This window comes from Pezoporus flaviventris, unplaced genomic scaffold (genome assembly GCF_033815535.1).
Source record: "Pezoporus flaviventris isolate CSIRO_AGI_PZ_B2104156 unplaced genomic scaffold, CSIRO_AGI_Pfla_v1 ptg000013l, whole genome shotgun sequence".
NCBI classification, from domain to species: Eukaryota; Metazoa; Chordata; class Aves; order Psittaciformes; family Psittacidae; genus Pezoporus; species Pezoporus flaviventris.
The window spans coordinates 16,647,544-16,668,832 of record NW_026892561.1 but is presented as its reverse complement, the minus strand read 5'-3'; the positions used below and the strand labels follow the sequence as shown (position 1 = coordinate 16,668,832).

General features: G+C 50.8%; 2 protein-coding genes across 5 annotated transcripts in view; one reads left to right on the top strand and one right to left on the bottom strand.

Moving 5' to 3' along the window:
- Positions 1 to 531: 531 nt before the first annotated feature.
- PIGC (phosphatidylinositol glycan anchor biosynthesis class C) lies at positions 532 to 1,596 on the bottom strand. The gene has a single exon (XM_061451059.1). The coding sequence runs from the start codon at positions 1,513 to 1,515 to the stop codon at positions 637 to 639; it is 879 nt and encodes a 292-aa protein (XP_061307043.1). The 5' UTR covers positions 1,516 to 1,596; the 3' UTR covers positions 532 to 636.
- A 12,408-nt stretch (positions 1,597 to 14,004) lies between these two features.
- The window catches only part of SUCO (SUN domain containing ossification factor), a 39,985-nt gene continuing 32,700 nt past the window's right edge, over positions 14,005 to 21,289 (top strand). For 3 of the 4 annotated variants that reach the window (XM_061451848.1, XM_061451847.1, XM_061451846.1), the window contains exon 1: positions 14,005 to 14,287. In XM_061451848.1, the coding sequence (XP_061307832.1) occupies positions 14,223 to 14,287 (65 nt within the window). In that variant the 5' untranslated portion in view covers positions 14,005 to 14,222. The remainder of the gene's footprint in view (positions 14,288 to 21,289) is intronic. The other variant, XM_061451849.1, reaches the window with a different exon arrangement.

Genomic DNA, 21,289 nt, shown 5'->3' with positions numbered 1-21,289 from the left:
GGGCAGGAAGACGCCTTGCCCCCTCACACCTCACTCTTCTGAAGGGTTTAGGTTAATGTGGTGTCTGGCAGTGTTGTGAGGCTATTCTGGCATCAGAACCCACCCATCCCAACGCCCTCGTGCTCAGGCCTGCAGGTCCAGCAGCACTCACCACCCTGCACCTCTGCTCTGCCCACAGCAATCTTCACCCAACTCCCTTCTCCTTCAGCCCTCCCAGGGAAGCACTACCAGTCGCCATCGCACAAGTCAAGGTTCCTGGGGCTGAGGACTTCCATGGGCATTCTGCAGGGCATATCTGGGTCAGATGAATGTTTCTGAGTGGCATGTCTGCTCAGAGGATGCCCACACCCCCTCTACACCCACTCCCACCAAGCACAAGTATAGGTCTGCGTGGCTGGAGCACACCTTGCCTCCCTTGCCTGCTTCTGAGCTCCTGCACGGGCTGCCCGCTCTGCGGGGTTCAACTGCTTCCTTTGCCAAAACCAAGCAGGTCAGGTCTGGAAACAGATGCTGAGGGTAACACAAACGTGGTCCTCACTGGGTGAGAGGCTTTATTGGGACAGGTGTCCTCCTCCCGCACGGCTGTCCCCCAGCAAGGACCTTTGCACTGCTCCCAGCAGAGGGTCCCCCTGGGACCTACATGAGGAACTTGGAGAGGTCCTCCTTGATTTCAGCCTCGTCCCATGGCCCATGGATGTTGTCCTTGAGCAGCTGAAGGCGGATGAGGCAGTAAGGGCAGAGGCCACAGATGGCCAGCAGCAGTGAGGTGAAGAGCACGGCGCCCACAGTGGAGATGGTGGCCAGCCCCGCCAGTGCTGCCAGCGCAAAGAGCACTGTCACCCCCACATAGCATCGAGGCGTCAGGGCTTTCAGCTTCTTCTGCAGCATGGGCCAGAGGGCGAAGATCTGCATGGCAAAGGTGACCATGACAAAGGCATGGAGGGAGCGTGGCAGGCGGGAAGCCAGGCACACGGATGCAAAGATGGCCATGTTGAGGGACAGCGTGCTGGAGACAATGGCAGCATTGGCACCATAGTCAAAGAAGATGAGGTGACCAAGGAGCATGAGAGCTGACATGGCATAGATAGTGTCAGTGCTGATAGACTCGGTAAGCGTCTTCAGCACCGGAGAGAAGCCATAGGTGAAAGCAGTGAACACCAGTGTGCTCTTCAGGTCAGCCCACCGTGTCCTCCCGCTTTCCCACCGCCCAGCCCCGCCGTCCACGGCATCAAAGAGGACATAGCCGAGCAGGGAGGAGACCAGGGCCACCCCGAAAAGCCCCTGCGGGCTCAGCACCCCAGCGTCCATGTACCACCAGGTGACGACGAAGACGCAGACGCTGCACAGCTGCTGTGCCACCACTCCCGACTGGAAGACGACGGCCTGGTACCGGTACTGCCGGGCGTGCACGTTCTTCTGCAGCTCCTCCAGGAACCGCTGGTCCACGTAGTTATCCGGGAAGGGCTGCCGCTCGTACAGCACCTTCTGCCACCGCCGCCCGGCAACCGGCTCCATCTCCCCGGGGCGGGCGGGGAGGGCGGATGTGAGGGGCTCCGCCGCCACACACACGCACCCTCTTCTCCGGCCCCGGCCCGGTCTCACCGCCTCCGCCTCGCCCCGGCCGCGACGCAAGGGACGCCGGGCGCTCTGGGCCGCCACCAGCCGGCGGGAGGTCCCAGCGCCGTGCGGGGATGCGGCCGGGGCCCAGGGGAGGATGAGGAGGGAGCAGCAGCGCTGGGCACTGTCAGGCACCCCGCGGCTGCACTCCCCTCGCCAGGCAAGCAGGCTCTTCCCCGCAGCCAGCTCTCGGGGGTTCTGTGGAGACCCCGGCTCCGTGCCAGGATCTGGCCATCCTGAATGCCACAGCCCTCACCCTGCACGCAGGATTCTGCCTGGAAGTGCTCCTGCGGCTGCCTCGCTCCTGCCTGTGTCCCCCTCCCCGCACCCCAAACAGCTGGGTGGGCACCTGCAGGAGGTGCTGCCAGCCCATGGAAGGAAGGATGCTCCTCCTTCCTGGTTTGGGCTGTGAGGCCCTGCCGTGGTCCCGGCAGCAGCTGTGCCCTCGCACTGTGGCAAAGGGGCTCTCCCGGAGGACCGTCTTTGCAGCCCTAATGTGCCATCCTTAAGTGGCCGTCAAGAAGGGCACGGCCAGTTGGTGGGATCTGGCCTGGAACTCCCTGTGCGTGTGTGTGTCTGTCCTCACTGCTCAGTGAGTAACCCCAGACCATGGCCCAAGCCCCACTCCCTGTTCCAGCCCAGCGAGGTACCTGCTTTCCTGGCCAAACCAGGCTCCAGCACCTGTGCTGGGGAATGTGGGTGTGATGCTACAAGCACGGGTCACCTTTCCCCTGCAGCTCCTGCGTGCTCACAGCTCAGTGCTGCTCTGCTCCCCAAGCCTGCTGGCACCCTCAAGAAGTGGAGTAGGCAAAGGAGAATTCATGGTTTAGCAGTGGCTGAGTAGCACCTCTCCATGGACACCCATCTGGTGCACGTAATCATCCCCTCACCAAAGGAGCTAGCATGCAGCAACAGGACTAGGGAACAAAACGGGATGGGGGAGGGGGTGATTTGCAGGGGCAAGAGGCATTTTCCCTAAGCGTGTGTGTGTGTGTGTGTGTGTGTGTGTGTGTGTGTGTGTTCAGGTCAGAGCCTTCCCAGCCCTGGAGAGGTGCTCGCTGCAGAGGAGTTGCTTATTTTGGCCTCACCTGAGAGGCCTCAGCAGGGGGTAGAGCAGCTCCAAACACTGCCCTGTTTGTGCTTCAGGGAGGGGTGTTCGTGGCCATCCCGTCACAGTGGGAGCAGGCAAAAGAGCTGGTGGTTGTTTTATTCCCACAGGCCTCACATATTTCCCTTCACTAGGACAGGAGCCAGCCAGTGCCTGCTGCATGGGACTCTCCAAGGAGGACCTCGCCTCCTCCAGGTACGTGCAGAGCAGCAGGTAACTCCCACACTAATGGTGTGCCTTCAGAGGGGCCTCAGGCTGAGCCACATCTAAAAAGTGCCATCTTCCTGTCCCATATCATTGCCTCCAAGCCAGGATGGAGCGGGACCCAGTTTTAGCTGCCCTACCTACAAGTTCCAATCCCCTCACTTTGCACAGAGCAGTGTGCGTGCCTTTGTGGACGCAAGCTGGTGCCTACAAGGACAGGGAATGCTGCTAGCTCCTGCAATTGCTGGCATTGCCTTGAAAGCCAGGATCTGGGAACTCAAGATTTTGAACAAACTGTCATTCTCCCAGAGTTGCAAAGTAAAGCAGGGGCCTGCAAGAGAAAAGTCTGGAGGGCAGCATGAGAAGTGCCATGGCCGCCAAAGTGAAGGGACATCACGTCCCACAGGCGGGAGCAGGGCAATGCTGTGCTCTTGTGCACAGCCATGATGCATTAGGGACCAGGAACAGCAGCTGGGCTGGGGCTGGGACATGATGCTCCACATGGTCAGGTCCATCTGGAAACTCCAGTGGAGGGGGAGAGAACAGAGGCAAGGGCTGCTTCTTGTGTTCCCTGAAATCTCCTCTGCTGTGGCCACCAAAGTCCCCCTTGAAGGCAGAGAGAGGCCAGAGACTGCTGCTGGTCCATGACTCTCAGCATCCCCAAGCTGTGCTGCGTGATGTCAGCCATGGCAAAGCAAAGCCCTTCTGGGAGATGCCAGCATAGGAGCCGTAGCCCCCCATGGGGTGCTCAGCCACCAGACAAGGGGATCACCCTGGTGCTGGCTCCACACCCTTGGCAGTGCTGATGCAGTGCCAAGACCTATGGGCCTGGCACCCACTTGGTACTTGGGAGACCCCAATGGGCTCTGGCGTGGAGCAGCTGCCGCTGCAGCACTGGCACTGTATCCCCACGAGACGGCACAGTGTGTGCTGTCACAGCGTGAGCGCATTGCCCACAGTCCAAAGGGCAGCTCAGCCCTGCCTGGGTGGCCCAGACTTTGCCTGCAGGGAATGACTTGCCTGCCAGCACAACAGTCCTAGCGGGACCAGCCACGGGACTCGCCACATCACCATCCGTTCCTGCCAGTCAGAGGGGAATGTGCACTGTGGAGTCACTCCTCAGCCCTCCTGGGGCTACGTGGCTGATGGGGCTCTCCTGGCAGGGATGAGCAGTATCTAAGGTCAAGGATGCAAAAGCCGTTTGTGAGCACATCTTAATTCCCACTCTGGAGTCCACACATGACGACCTCCCTCACCTCACAATTAGGTGTCCCCAGGTGCCACTGGCCTCTGGAGAGGCTGTAAGATGGTGAGTGCTTTGAGCCCCTCTGCTGAAATGTAGGAATGAGGAGCTGGATTCTATGGCACTACAAGCTCTGTGTATGTTGGCTTGGCTGTCCCCTGCCCTTTGCAAGGAGACCCCACTGAGGATCTGTTTAGCGTCTGCCAGGCTCTGAATGTTTGAATACACTTCTAAAGCTGTTTGGAAGGAAGGCTGGAAAAGGTGACAGGCCACGACTGAAATAGCTGTGACTGATGTAGACCTCCACTGGAGATATTTGAATATCAAACTGTGCATGGCATGGTACCCTCCCCAAGGGCTCAGAGCTGCCTCCAGGTGTGTCTGCTTCTTCTCAGGGTGGGTATATCACTTGTGCCACAGACATAGTCTTTGAAATAATGAAACAGCACACCCTGCTTAGGATTTGAGCTTGCCTGAGGCTGCAAGGATGAGGGCAGCTCCTGCACTGCTCCATGCCCTTGGCTGGGGCTTTTCCCCTGCATCCCACCCGCGTCACCTCATGGGGGACAGGGCTGTTCCAGCTGTAGGTCTGTGATGGCACCAGCAGCTTTGCAGGCTGCCTTGCAGTGCGGGCTCTGTCCTCCTCACTGTGCCACTGCAGTGAGTGGTGCCTGCAAAGGTTGTGCTGCGTATCCCAGGCTGCTGCAATGGGGCTGGGTCCCTCCATGCGCCTGGGGCAGTGGCACAGATGGAGCTGCCTGTGAGCACAGCTATGGATGCTTGGGCTTCATTTCTGTCAAGTGATCCCCCAGCCCTCCCTAGTGACCCTGGAGCTGAACCCTCCCTCCACAGGAATGTTTTCCAGGGGGAGGCTGGAGGAGCTCCAGCTGCTGAATTTTTCTGTGTCTAGAGACCATCTCCTGCCTTAAATGGGCCGATGACAGGGGCCGTGCCTGCCCTCTTGCAATCACCTACTTAAAGATGTTTTGGATTTAGTCCCCAGCATGGAGTGGAACGCCACCGGCGCAGTGCCCCACAGCTAGGCTGAGCCCTGGGGGAAGATGCTGAGGCATGGGGGGGTGGTTGCCCTGGGGTCCCCCATAGTGGTGTGTCTGGGCATCGGGGAGTCTGGTGCTGCTTCAGCTCTCCCAAGCATCTCTTTTCCCTGTGTGCAGATCAGATTTCTTGTCTCAGGCACTTCATTTCCAGGAGAGGAGCCTGTAAAAGGGTGCAAGGGACCTTGCTGGAGATCCTATGGAGGCATTCCTGGGAGATCTGTCCCTGTCCAGGACAAAGAGAGGACCTAAATGCTGGTGAATCACTGGTTTTCTCTTGTGCCAGCATCCTAGGACAGGGGCCAGGCTGGACGAGATGTGGCGGCTTGCAAGAGAGAATAAGGCAGTAGGAAGGGAGGGAGAGCAGCCAGGGAAAAGGGAAACTAGTGCCCTCCCAGGCAATAAACTCAGATAAGGAGGTACCCAGTGATGCTGCTCTGGGCTAGGGAATCTAGGAAACTGGGCTCAGGTCTGAGGAGCCCAGGCTGCACTGGCATCCGCTAGGTGAGCTTTGGGATTTGCTGAGCCTGTTGCAGAGGCAGAAGGACAGGAAAGCTGCTGTGGAGCTAAGTCAAGGAGCTAGGGCAGAAAAGACATAATGTGGAAAGGCACATGGATTCAGGGATGTGACCTCTGGAAGACACAGCCTCTGGGGCAGCTGCAAAACTGAGCTACCTTGGCTCTGGCATTCCCCAGCGGTCAGCATGGATCGGTGAAGCCCTGTGGAAAAACGCCCTCCCCACTGCCTGCACTGGGCTCCAGGGACAGATACGGGCAAGTTGGCTCAGTTGAGGTCCCAGCCAACTCCAGTGCAATGGGTCAGCAGGGTTCTGTTCCATAGGGGAGCTCTGTGAAAGTCAACCTGTCACTAATGAAGATGGGTTTGTATTTTAATCTGCTTTAAAAATAAAAATCCCTAGGAAGCGCAGCCCAAAATGGTATCAACAACATGCTCTGCCAGCTGCAGGGTGCTCCAAAGTGCGACACTTCCAAACTTCAGCTGCCCAGGTAAGCTCAGCTCAACCCTCAGCCATAGCTGGCACGTTCCTAATGCACACAGTGATGAAACCAGACCTGGGGGTGAAAAACCTAAAACCTGCCTGTGGTACCCGAGCATGGATTGCCATGAAATCTGGAAGGTGAAAAATGTCCAAGATTCAGGACTTGGGAGGGTCTTATCGTTCACTCAGGTGCCCCTGAGACCTGGCAAAACAGGGCTGGGGCTCCGGTACAAAGCTTTGCTGAGTGGTTTCTGACTGTTCCTCTTTCTTTAGCCCTGAATCTGAAGTGTGGGGATGGGATGTGAAGTGCTGACCCAGCTCTGCCATTGTCAGTGAAAAGAACTGCAGGTGGCAAAATACCGAAAACCCCAATTCCCTGGAGGGCAAACAAAACATATCATTGGGGAGAGCTGGTACCCAGGGTGGTGGTTGCTGGAGCCACACACCAGCTGTCCCACACCAGCTGTCCATTGCCCCGAGCCTCATGCAGCAGCTGCTTCTCTCCCCTTGCAGTTCTGGGATATGGAGCGAAAGGCGCAAAGAGACCTGGAGTTTCCTAACAAGGTTTTTACTGTCTGCCCAGGATATGTTTATGTTCTTTAGCTGTATAACTGCAAAGCCAGAAATAGATGGGGAAGGGGGGACATTGGATGAAATAGTGTATGCAAACAGGCTGGCTTTTATGGGTAGTGTAGCTGGGGAAAAATTTGGCATGCACAGGTCAAAACAGGTTGTAAATCACTGCTTTAGCTTGGTGCACTGCGAAAGGATCCTCCTCTGTGCTCACCTTCCCATTTGACTAGTAAGGAAGCATTTGTTCAAACACAGCATGGCCTCAACCTGGAAACACAGCAGTTTCACAGGATATATTCACCCCAGGAGCCCTTCCTGCCCTCTTCCCATGAACATCTAACTGAAGTCTCCAAACAGGAGCCTGTGTGTTTGGGAATTACGGTGTGATGGGGGGGCTGAGGTGTGTTTTACACATACAGTGCCTCTCCCTGCAATACAAGCACATCCTATCCCAGAACACAGGGAGGAGGGTCCCCTGCACCAGGCTCTCCAGGACATGCATGTTCCCCTGACAGCATGTGGGTCCCTGAGGAGTGACCCTTCCTGCTCCTGCCACCCCCCCCACTCCCCCCATTCTTAAATGTCTGCCATGGAGAGGATGGAGCCAGGTGGGAATTTAGTTTATTTTAGTACTCGGCAAGAGGGTAAGGAAGTGGCTGAGCTGAGTCCATGGGGTTCCCTGTGTGTGCCTGGATGGCCCTCCTTCCCTCTCACCTTCACCACTTGCATCTAGCGGAGGTGCTGCTGCTCCTGCTCAGGCTGCGTTGCCATGATGGTACATTCCAGCAGAGCTGTCTCTGGGCCTCAGCCACCCTCCCGGCTCCGGGGGAGTGCGGGGGGGTGTCTCGGTTTTGGTTTTGTGTGGAGAAAGCAGTGATGTGCTGTCTTGCTGGATCACGCATTGCCTGCCTTGGCTTCAATTTGCATGGGGCCATATGAGAAACCCAGCACTGCGTTGCACTGGGTGCTTTCCCAGCCCCTCTGCTTGCCCTCAGTGCTTATGGGCAGCTGAAGCCCACACTGTCCTCCCAGAAATAAAGCCCCCCAAAAGCTTAATACCTCCATCACCAAGCTGTGCTGTTTCTTGGTTTCTGTAGCAAGATTTGTTTTTCCTTTTCCCAGGGGGCTCAAACAGCAGCTGCCAGGAAGCACTGGGGGAACCAGCAGGCACCGTTGCAGCAGTTCACCCCGCTGGCAGCCCCTGGTCCCACACCACGTTTCCACCATGTGTCCAAGAGCTAATTTTGATTCTCTGTGATTCAGCTGCCAGCAGCCCTGGACTTTCCCCACCCCATCAGCCCCCCTGCCCTGACGGCAAGAGCAGCTCCTCGGCTGCTGACCATCTCGTCTCTCTGGCTGGCAGCGAGCAGCAGCCTCTGTACTGGTGTCACTGCATCAAGCAAGGATGCTGCTTATGGTTGTACCTTGAACGTCTGCTGCCAGGCTAAGGGATGGCTCCTTGAAGCCATTTTCTATCAGTTCCCAAGCACTGGCTGTAGGAAATAGTATTTTCTGTCATGCAGGATGAGGCTCTGTGATCCCAAAAGGGGTCCTCCCTGATGCACCCTACCTGGGCATCCTTGCTGGAACAATCATTTCATCTCCTATTTCTAGGCAAAGATAAATTCAAACAGAGCCATTCCAAGTAAGGAAACCAAATGGAAATGTTTCCAAAAGTGGAATTCCCATCTCAATTAATTTCATCCATCTTACTTAAAGTTTTGACTTTCAGGTGTTGAGCAACTAAATAGGGGGCTTAGAGCCAGGCAGAGGAAATCTCTCTCCCACCCTGGCTGTGCCCCTTGGAGAGCCACATGAGCCGTTTAAACGGGTGATCCCAGCCATGGTCCATCAGTGCTTTTGGGAGCCGCAGGACTGTGGTACCACCTACCTTGCTGGATTTCAAGGCTCTTTCAGGCACGATTGAGGCTTGCTGGCTAGAGATCAGAGCAGTCGCTCTCCTACACCAGGTCACGCAGCCCCAGCCAAGTGTCACTGTGCAATCAACCCTGCTTGCCATGACAGCTGCCCACCACTCCTCAGCGCCGTCACGCACCACTGCGCTGCCCACATTAAATAAACCTAACGAGTCTCTGTGCACAGCAAGCGTTTTGGTCGGCTCCATCAGCCAGTCACTCTGACTGTGCTCACAGCCTGGCAGCCCAGGGTGGTGCCCACCAGGTTTTAAAGAGGGGTGTGGAAGTGGGAATCAGCATCCATACAGGGGATGCAGGACCTGCCTTTGGGGCTGCACAGACACGGGCCCTCCCCATGGGACAGCATGGCAGCCCCAGCATGGCAGAGACATGACATGAGCAGGACCGCTGAGTGTGCAAACTCCACCAACACTCCCAGCCACCTCAGCCCAGGGGTGAAACCCTGCAGCAATCCTCTCCCAAAGTCCCATATCTTGGAGGCAGTTTATTGAGTGATGCAAGCGTAATTAGCTCAGCTGGAGGCAGAGCTGCTCTTGTTTGATTTTGCAAGGCAAATTATTCCAACCCCTTTTCTGGTTTATGCAGCTTGTTTCCCTTTGGTGTGAAGTGCAGAAGAATTCAGGATTTTTTTCTAAGTTAAGTTTTATGCTGAATTCTTTCCTGCAAGTGGTTAGCAGTTCATCTAAAGTCAGAGGAAGTTCTGGAAAGCAATCTTGCAATTTACAGCTTTTCCTTTACTAAATAAGAAACGGTCAGGAAATTAAACAGGAAATTGTGTCTGGAAGGAACAAAAGTTTCGTTGTCAAAACCTCTTTATGAAAGGTTTACTTTATTTTAACCAGTAAGGAGCCAAGATCAATAGTCAGAAGAGGAAGGAGTTTGTGTGAATTAAATGACACGTGAAAAAAACCCCAATGCTTGGGAAAACAAGAAGCCTTTGTAAAGAGCAGATAGGGATGAATGCGACAGAAGGCTTAGCATCTGCTTCCTGAAAATGCTGGAAACAAAGGCCCAGGACGTAACCCAGGATCAGGTGTCTCTCCAGAAGTCAAGCACTGCTCCCTGGCCTCAGTGCTCAAATCTCAGAGAGATACTCTACAGCCTGTGCAACACTCCAGGTCCATTTGAGTGTTAAAAGAGTGCAATGGACAAGCATTGCCCCATAGCCGTGTAGGGTTTGCAGGTAAAACCACAGCACCTTTTTTCTCCTCCTGCTCAGAAACACCGCACAGAGCTGCCCCTTGGGTGGCTCCCTCCGGGTCTCGCTACTTGGGACACTGAGCACAACGACCTGGCTTTTATTCCCAGTCAGCAGAGCAATGCTTGTACCACTGCCAGTGCAACGCGTTATGCTTTGTATACCCAGTCTTTTGTGCCTACACATCACCACTGCAGGCCATGGAGAGCCCTCCCCACCCAGGGGATGCAGGTACATACACCATTAGTGGCACAGTGGTTTGAATTCAGCCCGTGCCCCAGCTCACCTCATGCTGGGGTATAGCCAAGGGAGATCTGGCTAAGAGCAAGCCAAAATCCCACTGTGAACATACAGTGCCTTTTGAGAATCCCATGCAAATATTTGCTCCCAAGTAACCCTACAGTACATTGGGCTTTGGGTTAATCATGGGTTCTAGTTGGGTAAGCTGTAAATTTTTTACTATTACATTGCTCATCTTATCAGTGGTTGAGAAACAAGCTTAGTAAGCATTGGTATGTGGGTATGTCAGAGGCGATGCCTCAAAACCTCTGTGTGGCTTATGGCACCAGGCTCTTTTGGTGGATGTTTATACCTGGTGGGGACTAACTCAAAGGGGCTTTTTCTCCAGGATCCTGACCTGTCACTGTAATGCTTCCCCTAAATGATCCATCTTTCGTGACAGCTCTTTAGCTGTGTTTGGTCTAAACGGTGTGTGATTAATCCCCAGCTGGTAATGGGACCAAAGTGTGTGGGAGCTGTGCCAGTTGAGAGCAGCTGCATGAGCTGACCAAGTGTGGCTTCACAGCCTTTTCCCCTTCTCTTAGGGGAAAAGCTTTTGGCAAGGAAGCTGGAAGAATTACTGTCCCGGGAGCAAGGCAGAGTCTGACAATGGAGGTGGTCCCAGCCGTATGCTGTGGCATGGCCCTGAGCAAAACACTGCCTGCCAGCGCCGAGGCAAGTGCCATAGCTGGAAATACGTAGCAATGAGTTAATAAATGTTTACCAGTGCTTCTAGCAGACAGCTGAGCAGTTTTTTTTCAATTTATAATGCTTCATGGATGGATTTCTCTACTGCTCTGCTCCTGGCCATCCCGAATGCACAGAGGTTGTGGCCAAAACTGTATTGGTGGGATGGGGAAGTGCTCTCTGTCTGCTGTGTGACTTGACTACTGTGAATCCTTGGGGAGGTTGGAGGCAGGACACTGAGTATGTAGATGCACACCTTGCCTGGCATCTTCCTGTGCTGACACACTGCTCTTGCTCAACAGGTAAGGTACTGTAACTGGCAGCATCCATGAAGGCGATGAGTCCTACCCTGGGGGTCATGTTGCCACAGAGGGACAGAGGGAGGCAGCTGCAGCCAAAGCTCACATTGCCCTGCCTCTCTGCAGCAGCCTCCAGCCCTGAAAGGGGAGATCTGTGGCATTCCCTGACATGATTAAACCAGCTGCTGGTGGGACCTGTGCTCTTGCTCCCCTGGCTCGGGGAGTTTCCCACCTCCCAGGCAGTTCCCTGGGGCCAGCGTGGAGGCACACCCCTGGGCAGAGATACCTTCTGCACCAGTGGTGCTCTGGGCATGTTCCTGCTGCAGGTCCCTGGAGGCACAGCAGAGCCCTCCACACAGCATCTCTGCTTGAAACCCTCCCAAGAACAGTTAGACGCCCTCACAGCCATGGATCCATGCTGCTGCTGTGCCATGTCTTAGTTCTGCTGCTGCAAAAGGCTGAAGAAACCCTCATGGCAAAGGTGCTTGCTCATGCCCCACCAGTACCATGAGGCAGCTTCTCAGTGTTTTTCAGGACTCGCCTCACTCCCATAACTGGTTGGGCAGCTCCTGTGTGATCCACGCTCCTGGGGCAACAGGATCTGACCCAGGAGCTGAGTGGCACTGGGGCAGCAGGCTGGTTGCTGATGCACTGGGAGAGCTGCCAGTGGGTCCTGCGGCTGGCACTCGCACTGGGACATAGAGCAAAGCCAATCGCTGTCAGAGCCACCTGCCCGGCCACTTTCATCTCAGTATAATCCGTACTGTGGTTTAGCAAGCCCATTTCCCATTGCCAGAGGTTCATGTTAAATCCCACAGGCTTCTTGTGAAACCTACCAGTGACTTGCACAGGAATTTCTTCCTGTTCAACCTCATGAGTCACAGACTCATCCAGGCAGCTCCAAGCCTGGCTAAGCTGCAAGGCATGGAGCAGCAGGTGCTGCTCTGCACCCCAACTTGCTGCCCCATGCGCTGTGTTGTTATTCCCCATTTTCCAAAGAGATAAATGTACTGCAGGATAGGCCGTTTCTGTCACTGGGAAGCCCATGGTTTGCTGACCCAGGGGCGTTTAAGCCACAGCCTGTGTAGAGATGAGGCACAAAGCTGGAGCTTCTCCCTCTTCCCTTCTCAATGTGTTGGCACACAGCTCTGTCTGCTGTCTGCGGCATTCGGAACTCTTGGAAGGGTGGGAGATGCCAAGTGTTAATGAAAACACAGAATGACTAGGTGAGAAATCTGAAAGGAACAGACACAAAGACTCTCCAGAGGTTTCCAGTGCCAGCTGGGAAAGCTACTTGCAGCTGGCTGACTCCAGTCAATCCATCCTGCAGCTTGTCAGCATCAAGCTGAGTGCTGCAAGCACCCCTTCTTTTGGGAGCACCCTCCGTCTGCCGTAAGGGCCAGAGCTGCTGCAGCTGCTCTGGGATAAACAGGAACTGTGACCTACTGCTCCTACAAGGATTGCCCTGATTCACACCCTCCCCTTCTGCCCTCGGGGCAAAGCTGTCCTTCCCTGTTCAGAGTTCTGACATGTGCATGTTTCCAAAGCAGCATGCTGGTGACTAATCCACCTGTGCCTTCCAAGGCTGTCATAATGCCTCATGTGCTGGGTGAGCAGTGCACGTTGCTGTTCCCTGTGGATCTGATTATGCTGTGGCAGCAGGAACCCCAATCTTGAGTCATTTTTTGGTGACAGTAGGCTGCAAGGATGGCTTTCTTGGCTACCATAGTTCAGTGTAAAGCCCATTTTAGAACACTTTGCTTCAGATTTAGGCCTGGCTATCTACAAAATCCCTAACGTTTTGGTAGCTGTCTACCCAAATGTGCCTGTACCAGGAAAGGCACCTCTCCTCTGTCCCACATTGGGCACGGGTACCCAGCTGCCGAGGTCATGCTCACAGCTGCCAGGCCTGCAACACCCAGCGGTGCTCTGCAAGCCCCAGCCATCAGAAGGCAGTGCCAGGCAGGGAAACAAAGGAGTTCTGTGCAGACAGCTGCTGGGATGGGGAGAGAAGCTGGGCCAGCAGGGCTTGGCCAGGATGCCAGGTCCAGGCACTTCCCTTGTGGGCCTCAGGACGCACATGAGGAGCTGCCAGGCAAACTATGGCTCGGCTCTTTTTCCTGCGATGAATGAATATGGACAAAACCACCTTAAACACTTCTCTGGCATCACCTGTGCCTACGGACTCGAGCAGGGCTGCCATGCAGCTGTCAGTGGGTGAAGCCCGAGCCCAACCGCTCCTCACGGGCTCCCGCAGACCGCCTGCAAATTGGCTGATGGGCACCCGCTCGCAGCAGATCCCCGCACCGCCTTCCGGGCCGGAACTACAGCTCCCAGCAGCCCCCGCAAACAGCGTCCGGTCCACGCCCACTCCGCGAAGGTGCTTCCGCTGGGGGCCTTAAGCACTCGGCTCTGCGGGGCAACCGGCGAAGAAGCCCGATTTAAAAAATAAATTTTAAAAACCGCCGTGCCGGAAAGCCTTTGCTTAAAACGTCTCTCGCACTGGAGATAATGACTTTCCTCGCGTGCACCTCGGCCTCAGACTTTGCTGTTAGCAGTCGTTTATTACTATGGCCGTTCCCTTTAAGGTCCTGTTTGACACGGACACCTCAGAGGGGTCCTTGGGAGGGCGGGGAAAGGGCAGGCGGCTCTCTTCATTCGTCGCCGCTCTGGAGGGGAAAAGCCAATCCCCATTGGCAACCGGGGTTTGGGGGCGTGGCCCCCCAAGACTCGCAGGCCATTGGTGGCGGCGGAGCGAGGGGGCGTGGCGAGATGTGGTAGTGGATGACGCATATCCTTCCAGCTCAGCGCGTGAAAGGATACGGGGCTGGGGGGAGGGGCCCGGTGCGGCGGGCAGTAACGGCTGCGTTCGCTCGCGCCGCGTTGCGTTGCGTGGGGGAGGGGCCGCCCCAGCGGTCGTTCCTCTTTAGCGGTAGCCGCCGCTCCCGCTTCTCCCGCGGTCCCTCTGCCGGGGAGGATGCGCCGCCGCTTCCCGGCCGCGGCAGGTAGACGGGGGAGACGATGAGGGAGCCGCCCCGCCGGCTCCTGGTCCTGGGCTCCTGCCTCTTCCTCTGCTCGCTGCTCTGGTGAGTCCCGGCTCTTCCGCGGGCCCTCGCCATCACGGCCGGGAGGCTCCTCCGAGGCCTCCCTGGGCGAGGGTGTCCTGCCTCTCGGAGCTTCCTGAGAGGACAGAGGTGGAGGACCCCGCTGCCGGGCCTGCCTGCAGCCCTGCCGCTGCCGTCTTTTCCAGCAGCCCGGGGACCTCGGTCCGCTCACGGTGCCCAGCTTGGGGAGCCTTTTTCTGCCGCGGCTCCGGCGCAGAGAGCGCCTTGGTCGGGATGCTGAGGGCTAATGGCCGGAGACGCACGGGGTGGGAGGTGGAAACGGAGATGGTGCCACTGGGGAAAGGAAGGTGCTTCCTCTCGGAAACACAAGAACGCGTTCAGGTGCTGGTAGCATGTGGTGGTGCGTTAGGGGAAAGGCAGGTAACAGATTTTGGGAGGGTAACTCCCGGGGATGTGAATGGCGATCATGTAGTGTGTTCTTGAAAACAAGTGCTGTCAGATGTAGAGATCGTCCTCGGATATCAGCGGTTCGGAGTTATTCTGTATGAATATTTTGTTGCCACTTGGTGCTTTTAACTATATGATTTACTTGCTTTTCCAATTTCAGGCTGAACTCTGGCTGTGTTCTCTTAAAGATCAAGTTGCCTTAGTCTTGAAACCGTTTTTCTGCAGCTGGCTGGGGTCATGTTAAATTAAAGCCAATGAGCCTTTTCATTTTTGCTTTGGTTATGTATTTGAGTGTTTTCACAGTGATTACCTTGTTCCAGCATCTTCTGTTTACTTTGTTTTCAAACTGCCTTAAAAGATGGTACTTATTACAACACAAATATTAGGGGAATATATTTCTGTAATGTAGGTTGTAAGCATCTTAAACTTTGGCCTCCTTTGAACACTGACTCACTGTTTGAGAAATACTAACCAATTTGAACAGCAAACTGCAAATACAGAAAACAGAACAGCAGTAGTTGCTAGAGATAATTGTGTGTCCAGTATATAACTTTTAATACACTTCCTGTAAATCGTTTAAATAGTCTATAAAAAAAATAAAGGCAATAGTCTTTAAGGTTTGGGTTGTTTTACAGGTTGGATGAAGAAGGGGAAGTTCAGATATCTCTGTACAAAATCAGTTGCAAATCGGGTGCTGACAGTTGCATTACTGGGTTCAGACAGTCCTGGAGCAAATTAGGTTTGTGTCATCACATTTTTGTTCTTAGGAGACAAAACAATGAGTCCAAAAAGTGCTTGAAAACTCTGTTGCTGTGTTTCCATTTGGAAAAATTTTAATCGAACCTATATGGCTAGAACTTTTTTCAGTGAGCTGTGAACCTGGTCAACTGTTTTAGACAGCTTTCAACTTCTTGGCAAACTAAGTTGCTTCTCATGAAAGGTTCTACTTGTATAGTTGGGATTCTTATTAGGAAAACAGTTCTTTTTCTTTCTGACTCTGTCTTAAAGGCAGATAACCTGTTCCTGCCTCGAGGTAATTTGTAAATGAAGGTGTTCTCAGCGTAATGATAGTGGTCAGAGTAATTTTTTTGTTGCTATGTTCGTTGTCTGCTGTTTTAATAGAATTGTTCAGCTAAAGAAAAAGTTCAGGCACCTATTCCATATTGATAAAGGATTATCATGTTCAGCTAACTCGGAGATGGCTCTTTAAAGCACTCTCTTAACTGATCTTAGAGCTTGTACTAGAGTATCGCAAACCTTTTACTATTTAAAAAAAAAGTTCATCTTGAGTGTTCACCCTGCACACTCTGGCTGCTTTTGATTACAGATCCAATGGACCTTGGGAGCAGTACAAGCTCTAGTTGCTTAGTTTGGTGTCCAAATATGAATTCACATTGGAGAGCTTAAAATCCTCTGCAGGATGGCATTGTGACATGCTTTAATTTCAGTAGCCATGTCGGAGTTGTAGTTGGAAAGTCTTGAGATCCATTAATTCTGGCATTGTTGCTGGACTGTGTAGCATGGTAAGTTGGGATGTATTTAACTTTTCCTTTCCTAAAAAGAAAATCAGCAGCTTCATTTACATAAACGGTTAAGAATCTTTAAATAGTAAATGGAGGCTTTGTGGTATAAATGTTGGCATGTGGGACAAACACATTTCAAGATATCTAAATTTGAAAAGTCATCTTCAAAGGATTTAATGGTGGCAGGAGAGAAGTGCTTTTATACATAAAACTAGTGGTCAACAGAATAGTAAGAAGCAAAAAAGCAGGGAAACCAGAATTGTTGAAAGAACACTCTTGGGGCTCTTTTGACTCTTACTTTTTAGTTAAAAATGTGACTGTGTATTACAAAACCTAAAAAAAAATCCCAGAACCTTGAGTTTGGGGGTTTGTTAACTGATGCCTTTGCAGTAAAGGCAATGTGATACTCTTTGGAGTGTGGGACCTGAGAGTTACTGGTACTTGAGGCTTCCTGAAGCTACAGCTCTCTGACAAGGCCAGCAATCTTGTTTCGAGTAGTTCAAAAAAGCAGGATGGCTGCATGGCTTTAGAGAAATGCTGTTGATGGAGGTAAGGCTTAGGAATGTAGTGCTCTAAAAATAATACCTATCTGTGCAGACTGGAGCTTTGACTGTGCATAAGAAATAACTCGTTGTCCTGAATTTACAGAGATGGCTTTACGCTTCAGTTAATCCCTTTGTGTGGATGATATAATGCAAAAAATATTTTAAAACTTGTAGTGTTTTGTAGCTCGACAATATACAGAGCTGAGTAAGTGGAGCAGGTTTAGAAGCTTATAGGGATACTAGTACTATCTGAATTGAAAGTAGCTATGACAGTTGTTTGAAGCATAACCTGTATAAATTTTTCAGACATCAGCTTTTGTTTTGCCATAAGCTGCACTTTCAAAGTGTTAGCTATGAGTTTAGGAAAGAAATAATACGTACAGTGATTTGTCTTTCTGATTCATTCTATCCCAGAAAATGCATTGTGTTATCCTGGTCTACTTAGCTTTTATGAATTCTTTTATCATCTTCAGTTTTACAACTCTGCGTAAGATGGGTATAAGCACATGTGCACGCTGGGATGCTTTAGTTGTGGTTGCACTATGAATGTGCTGCATCAGTAAAGCATGGCTTGTATCAAAGTAACTGAGCAGCAAGATGTGCTTTTCCTGGTGGAAAACCCCTAGTCTAACACCTCTCACTCTGAAATGAGCGTACCCTGAAAATTGTGAAGATCAGATTGGGTCAGTGGCATAGCCAGGAATAAAGCCGTGATACAACTGCATTGGAAGGGGGCAGATTTTGATATTGCTTTGTATTTCTACCTATTTATGTGAAGATTTACGTGAATGTTAAGGAAATAAAATGTCTGGTTTTGCTTTGTGTTACAACGTACTACATTTTTGAACTTTTTACATTGTTGAAAGATCCTGCAATGCAAGAGGAGCTGTGAAAAAAGCAGTGCTATACTGGCATTGTGATAACATCACTAGTGTTTACTTTGCCGCTCCTATCCTGCACAGGCAAAAGCCATGCAAACTAGATGGGAGATCTCTAAAGGAAAGGGTTTCCTAATAGGAAATTTATTTGCTTATTACTGGCTTTTGGCTTAAACCTTAAGCTTGCATCTGTTAATAACAAAGGTGTTGAGTGGTAGAGTTGGGGTGTGAGAGGCTTGTGTGCCAGTGTAACATGCCTGTTTATCACAGAAACCCTCTTTTCAGCAGAGTATAATGTGTGCAGGAGAGTGCCTTGATGATCTCAATAGACCTGCTAGTGTAACTTGTTAGTAATGATGCTGAGAATTTTATATGGTGATTCTCCTCTTGTGTAGTTACTTTAATCTCTTCAGAAGGCTGATAATGAAATGCACACACAGGGTGCTTAGTTTTATGGCAGAAAGGAGTAATGTGATTTAGGCACTGCTCATATAAACTTTTGTTCCAGGCATCTGATTTCAGAATTAAAACCATGTTCTTAGATATGAAGCCTCTTGTTTGGAAGCGTCTTGTTTGGAAGCTCTGTAGTTAAGGTTGGGACAAAAGCTGCACTGGAGCTCTTGGACTCAGTCAAATTTGAATATGCCTAGCTTGTAGCCTGCTCAAGTTGAAGGTATTGTATGCAAGCAGGGGCTCTGGTGTCTTACGCAAAACAAATGCTTTGCCCAGTTATTGAATACTTGGCTTCTAAAATTATTTGAAAATCAGTGTTTTCATGCAGTATCTTCTAAAATATTCGTCCTAGAAACTTCATATTTTTGTTACGCAAGTAGTGTACTAAAGTGGCATGTGCCCCCTCATGAGGTTGCTGTGTTGATGCACAAGACTCTGCCTGTTGCAATGAAATGTTGCCCCACTTACGCACTTAATTTCAATTTTTTCTGAAACTTTTTTCTCTAACCTGTTGTTAGTTGTTTTCCACTTTAATATTATCACTGTATTTTACAGAACACTTTTGGCTTTTCTGCTTTTCCTGTTTTCAGTTTTCTTTACTAATCTAGCCCTTGGTAAATTCCGTGCTGCTTTCAAAGGCAGGCTGTAAAATTTTTTTTTATCAGATTAACACCTGGAGGTGCTACAGCCCTTTGCCTGAAGAGGGTGTTTTTTTCTGTGCATGAAAACTTCCGGTTGAGAACAGGGTAATACTCTAAAAGCTTTTCTTACAATTTTTGGTGAAAATACTGAGCTGGTACAACAGACTGATCCCAAAGCTAGTGTGGAGAACTTCTGCTTGGGTGAGTGAAAATGTTGGTATAGAGATGACTTCAACTGGATTGGAGTATCAGTAAAAGGTTCTAGCAGTTCAAAATTAGCTTAGGTGCTCAAAGGAACCTTCTTGGCTTGACTGAGTTTTGGAATGGCAATCAAGATATTTTAAAAATACTTTAAAGGTAAGAAGCCTATTAAAAATACATGACAAAATGCCTGTGAGTTAGCTGATAGCAACTTTAGAATGATCTAGGGCAAAATTCATGTGAAGTTTATGCTGACATTCCATTCATTGGCACTGTGTTAAGCTGTGTTGCACTCGCAGGGGCTTTTTACATGGGGAGTTGGTGCAGAGCAACTGCTGATGATTCTGAGCCTGCTGATGCGGTATTGTGGCTGTGTAGATAAGCTTATGAATTTAAGCAGTGAGGGAAATCTTCAAAGGTGTGTAAGTCAGGCATTACTGAAGACTCTAAAATCCTTAAAGTTTAATCACATAGTTATTCTACTATTTTCCTGTAGTTTTTGTGTTTAGTTTAAGGCTTTACTGTCTTTTTCCAGAATGTGTTCTTTTCCCAAAACTCTTGCATTAAAGATAACTAGAGCCTGACAATGCAGGGAGATTCTCTTAAGCTGTGATCTTCAGTGCAGTATTACAGAAGCTTGTTACTGAGAGCTACTAGGAACTTTTAATCACTGTGAGCACTTCCAGATGGACACCTTTCAAGGGTTAGGGTTTGTAATTTTTGTCTGTGATTTCTGAAATAGGCTACCTGGATGCTCCCAAGAATTAAGAGGTATGTGTTCCAGTGTTACCTTGCAGCATGCATCTAATATAGGCTGTTGTCTGTCATGGGCACTGTGTCAAAACTATACAGTTATGGTGCTGTGAAGGTGGCTATTGAGATAATAGCCTTTTCTAGGATAGGATTAGAGTAATATTGGTAGCACTGTAAGAAAGGCTTGAGGGGGTTTTCCACTGTTAGTCCTTCACCTTGATTTCCATTGTTTGACTTAGGAAACAGGGGAAGGTCATGGACAGTGGTGTGTTCTCCCTCTATGTTCCATTTTTATATCTTGAGTATACACTAGCTCAAAGCAAACTTTCTTTTACACGTTAAAAGTGTCCACAGTCACCAGATCAGATCAGGGTTGCAGGGAATTACGTGGTGGAGGGTGGAATGCAGGACTACTCCTTCAGGCAGTAAATGGGTTAAATCTGATAAAGTAACCTTGTTTTGCAGTCTTTGCATGCTAATGCATTTAAAGTGCTGAAAGCTGTATTTTTTATTGATGGTTGGAATCTTATTGTCTGAAGCTGTGGAATTCAGTGGTGTCAGAAGTATCTTTGTTTTGGACTCCTCTGAATAAGTGAAGTAACTGTCTATTTTTTGTGTATCTAATTCCAGTTAGGAGACAGTTTGGAGAGCACATTCTTTGCAAGGAGTGGGAAAGATATTAACGCCTAAATTAATTGCAAAAATACAATGGATTGGTAAAGGATTTGCAAAAAACCTCCAACTTCAGCTGGTTTGGGGTTGTGTTTTTGTGTGCTGGGTTTGGGGAGTTTGTGTCGTTTTGGTTTGGTTTTTGGTTTGGGGGTTGTTTTTTGTTTTTTTTTTTGTTTGGTTTTGGGAGGCAGTGGTGGTCCTGTCCCTGTCCAGTCCTTCCCCCCCATGAATAAAGCTGGTGGGTAGTGGTAGGAAATGAGACAGTATCAGTGCCTTGCTGGCAACAGCCTTGATGAAGCTAGATCTGTGGATCTAATTTTCAGCTTTTCCCCTTAAAGATCCATCATAACTTTTATCTTGGTAATGCATGCTGCTCTTCTTTCACAACTTTTCATTTTTTATGTGATTAATCAGAAATTATCCTATAATTGAGAAGCTTCAACCAACAAATAGGTGCCTCTCTGCCATTAATAGGCTTGCTTCATTGGCCCTCTGCTCCCTAGGTCCAAACCTCACCCTCTGTCTCTTCCAGAAGCCTATTCTGAACTGATTCTATGAATATTTTCACTAGAGAAGTGTCGTATGGCAGGGATGGTGACATCTTCATTCTCTCTTAGGTGTTGGCCACTGGTGCATCCGCACCTGTTGGTAATGCAGCCCTCTGAGAGGTGGAGAAAGTGTCAGTGATTGTCCTGCAGAGAGAGACTGTCCCCTGTGCCTTCAGGAAGGGCTTGGTAATATGCTGGTGGTAGCTTCCTCTTTACTTTCCCTTTGCTTAAAATTACTCTCTCACAGCTGTCAACTGTAAACTGTTCTGAACTGTTTCACTCTTTAGTGCCCAGATACAGGTCTTGTTTGGAGAGAGTTTAAGAAAACTCTTGAGTAGTTTAGTGAACAAATGTGTTTGAAT

Bases quoted from the DNA above. Each gene is read 5' to 3' on its own strand.
- PIGC (XM_061451059.1), bottom strand. From the start codon at position 1,515: ATGGAGCCGGTTGCCGGGCGGCGGTGGCAGAAGGTGCTGTACGAGCGG.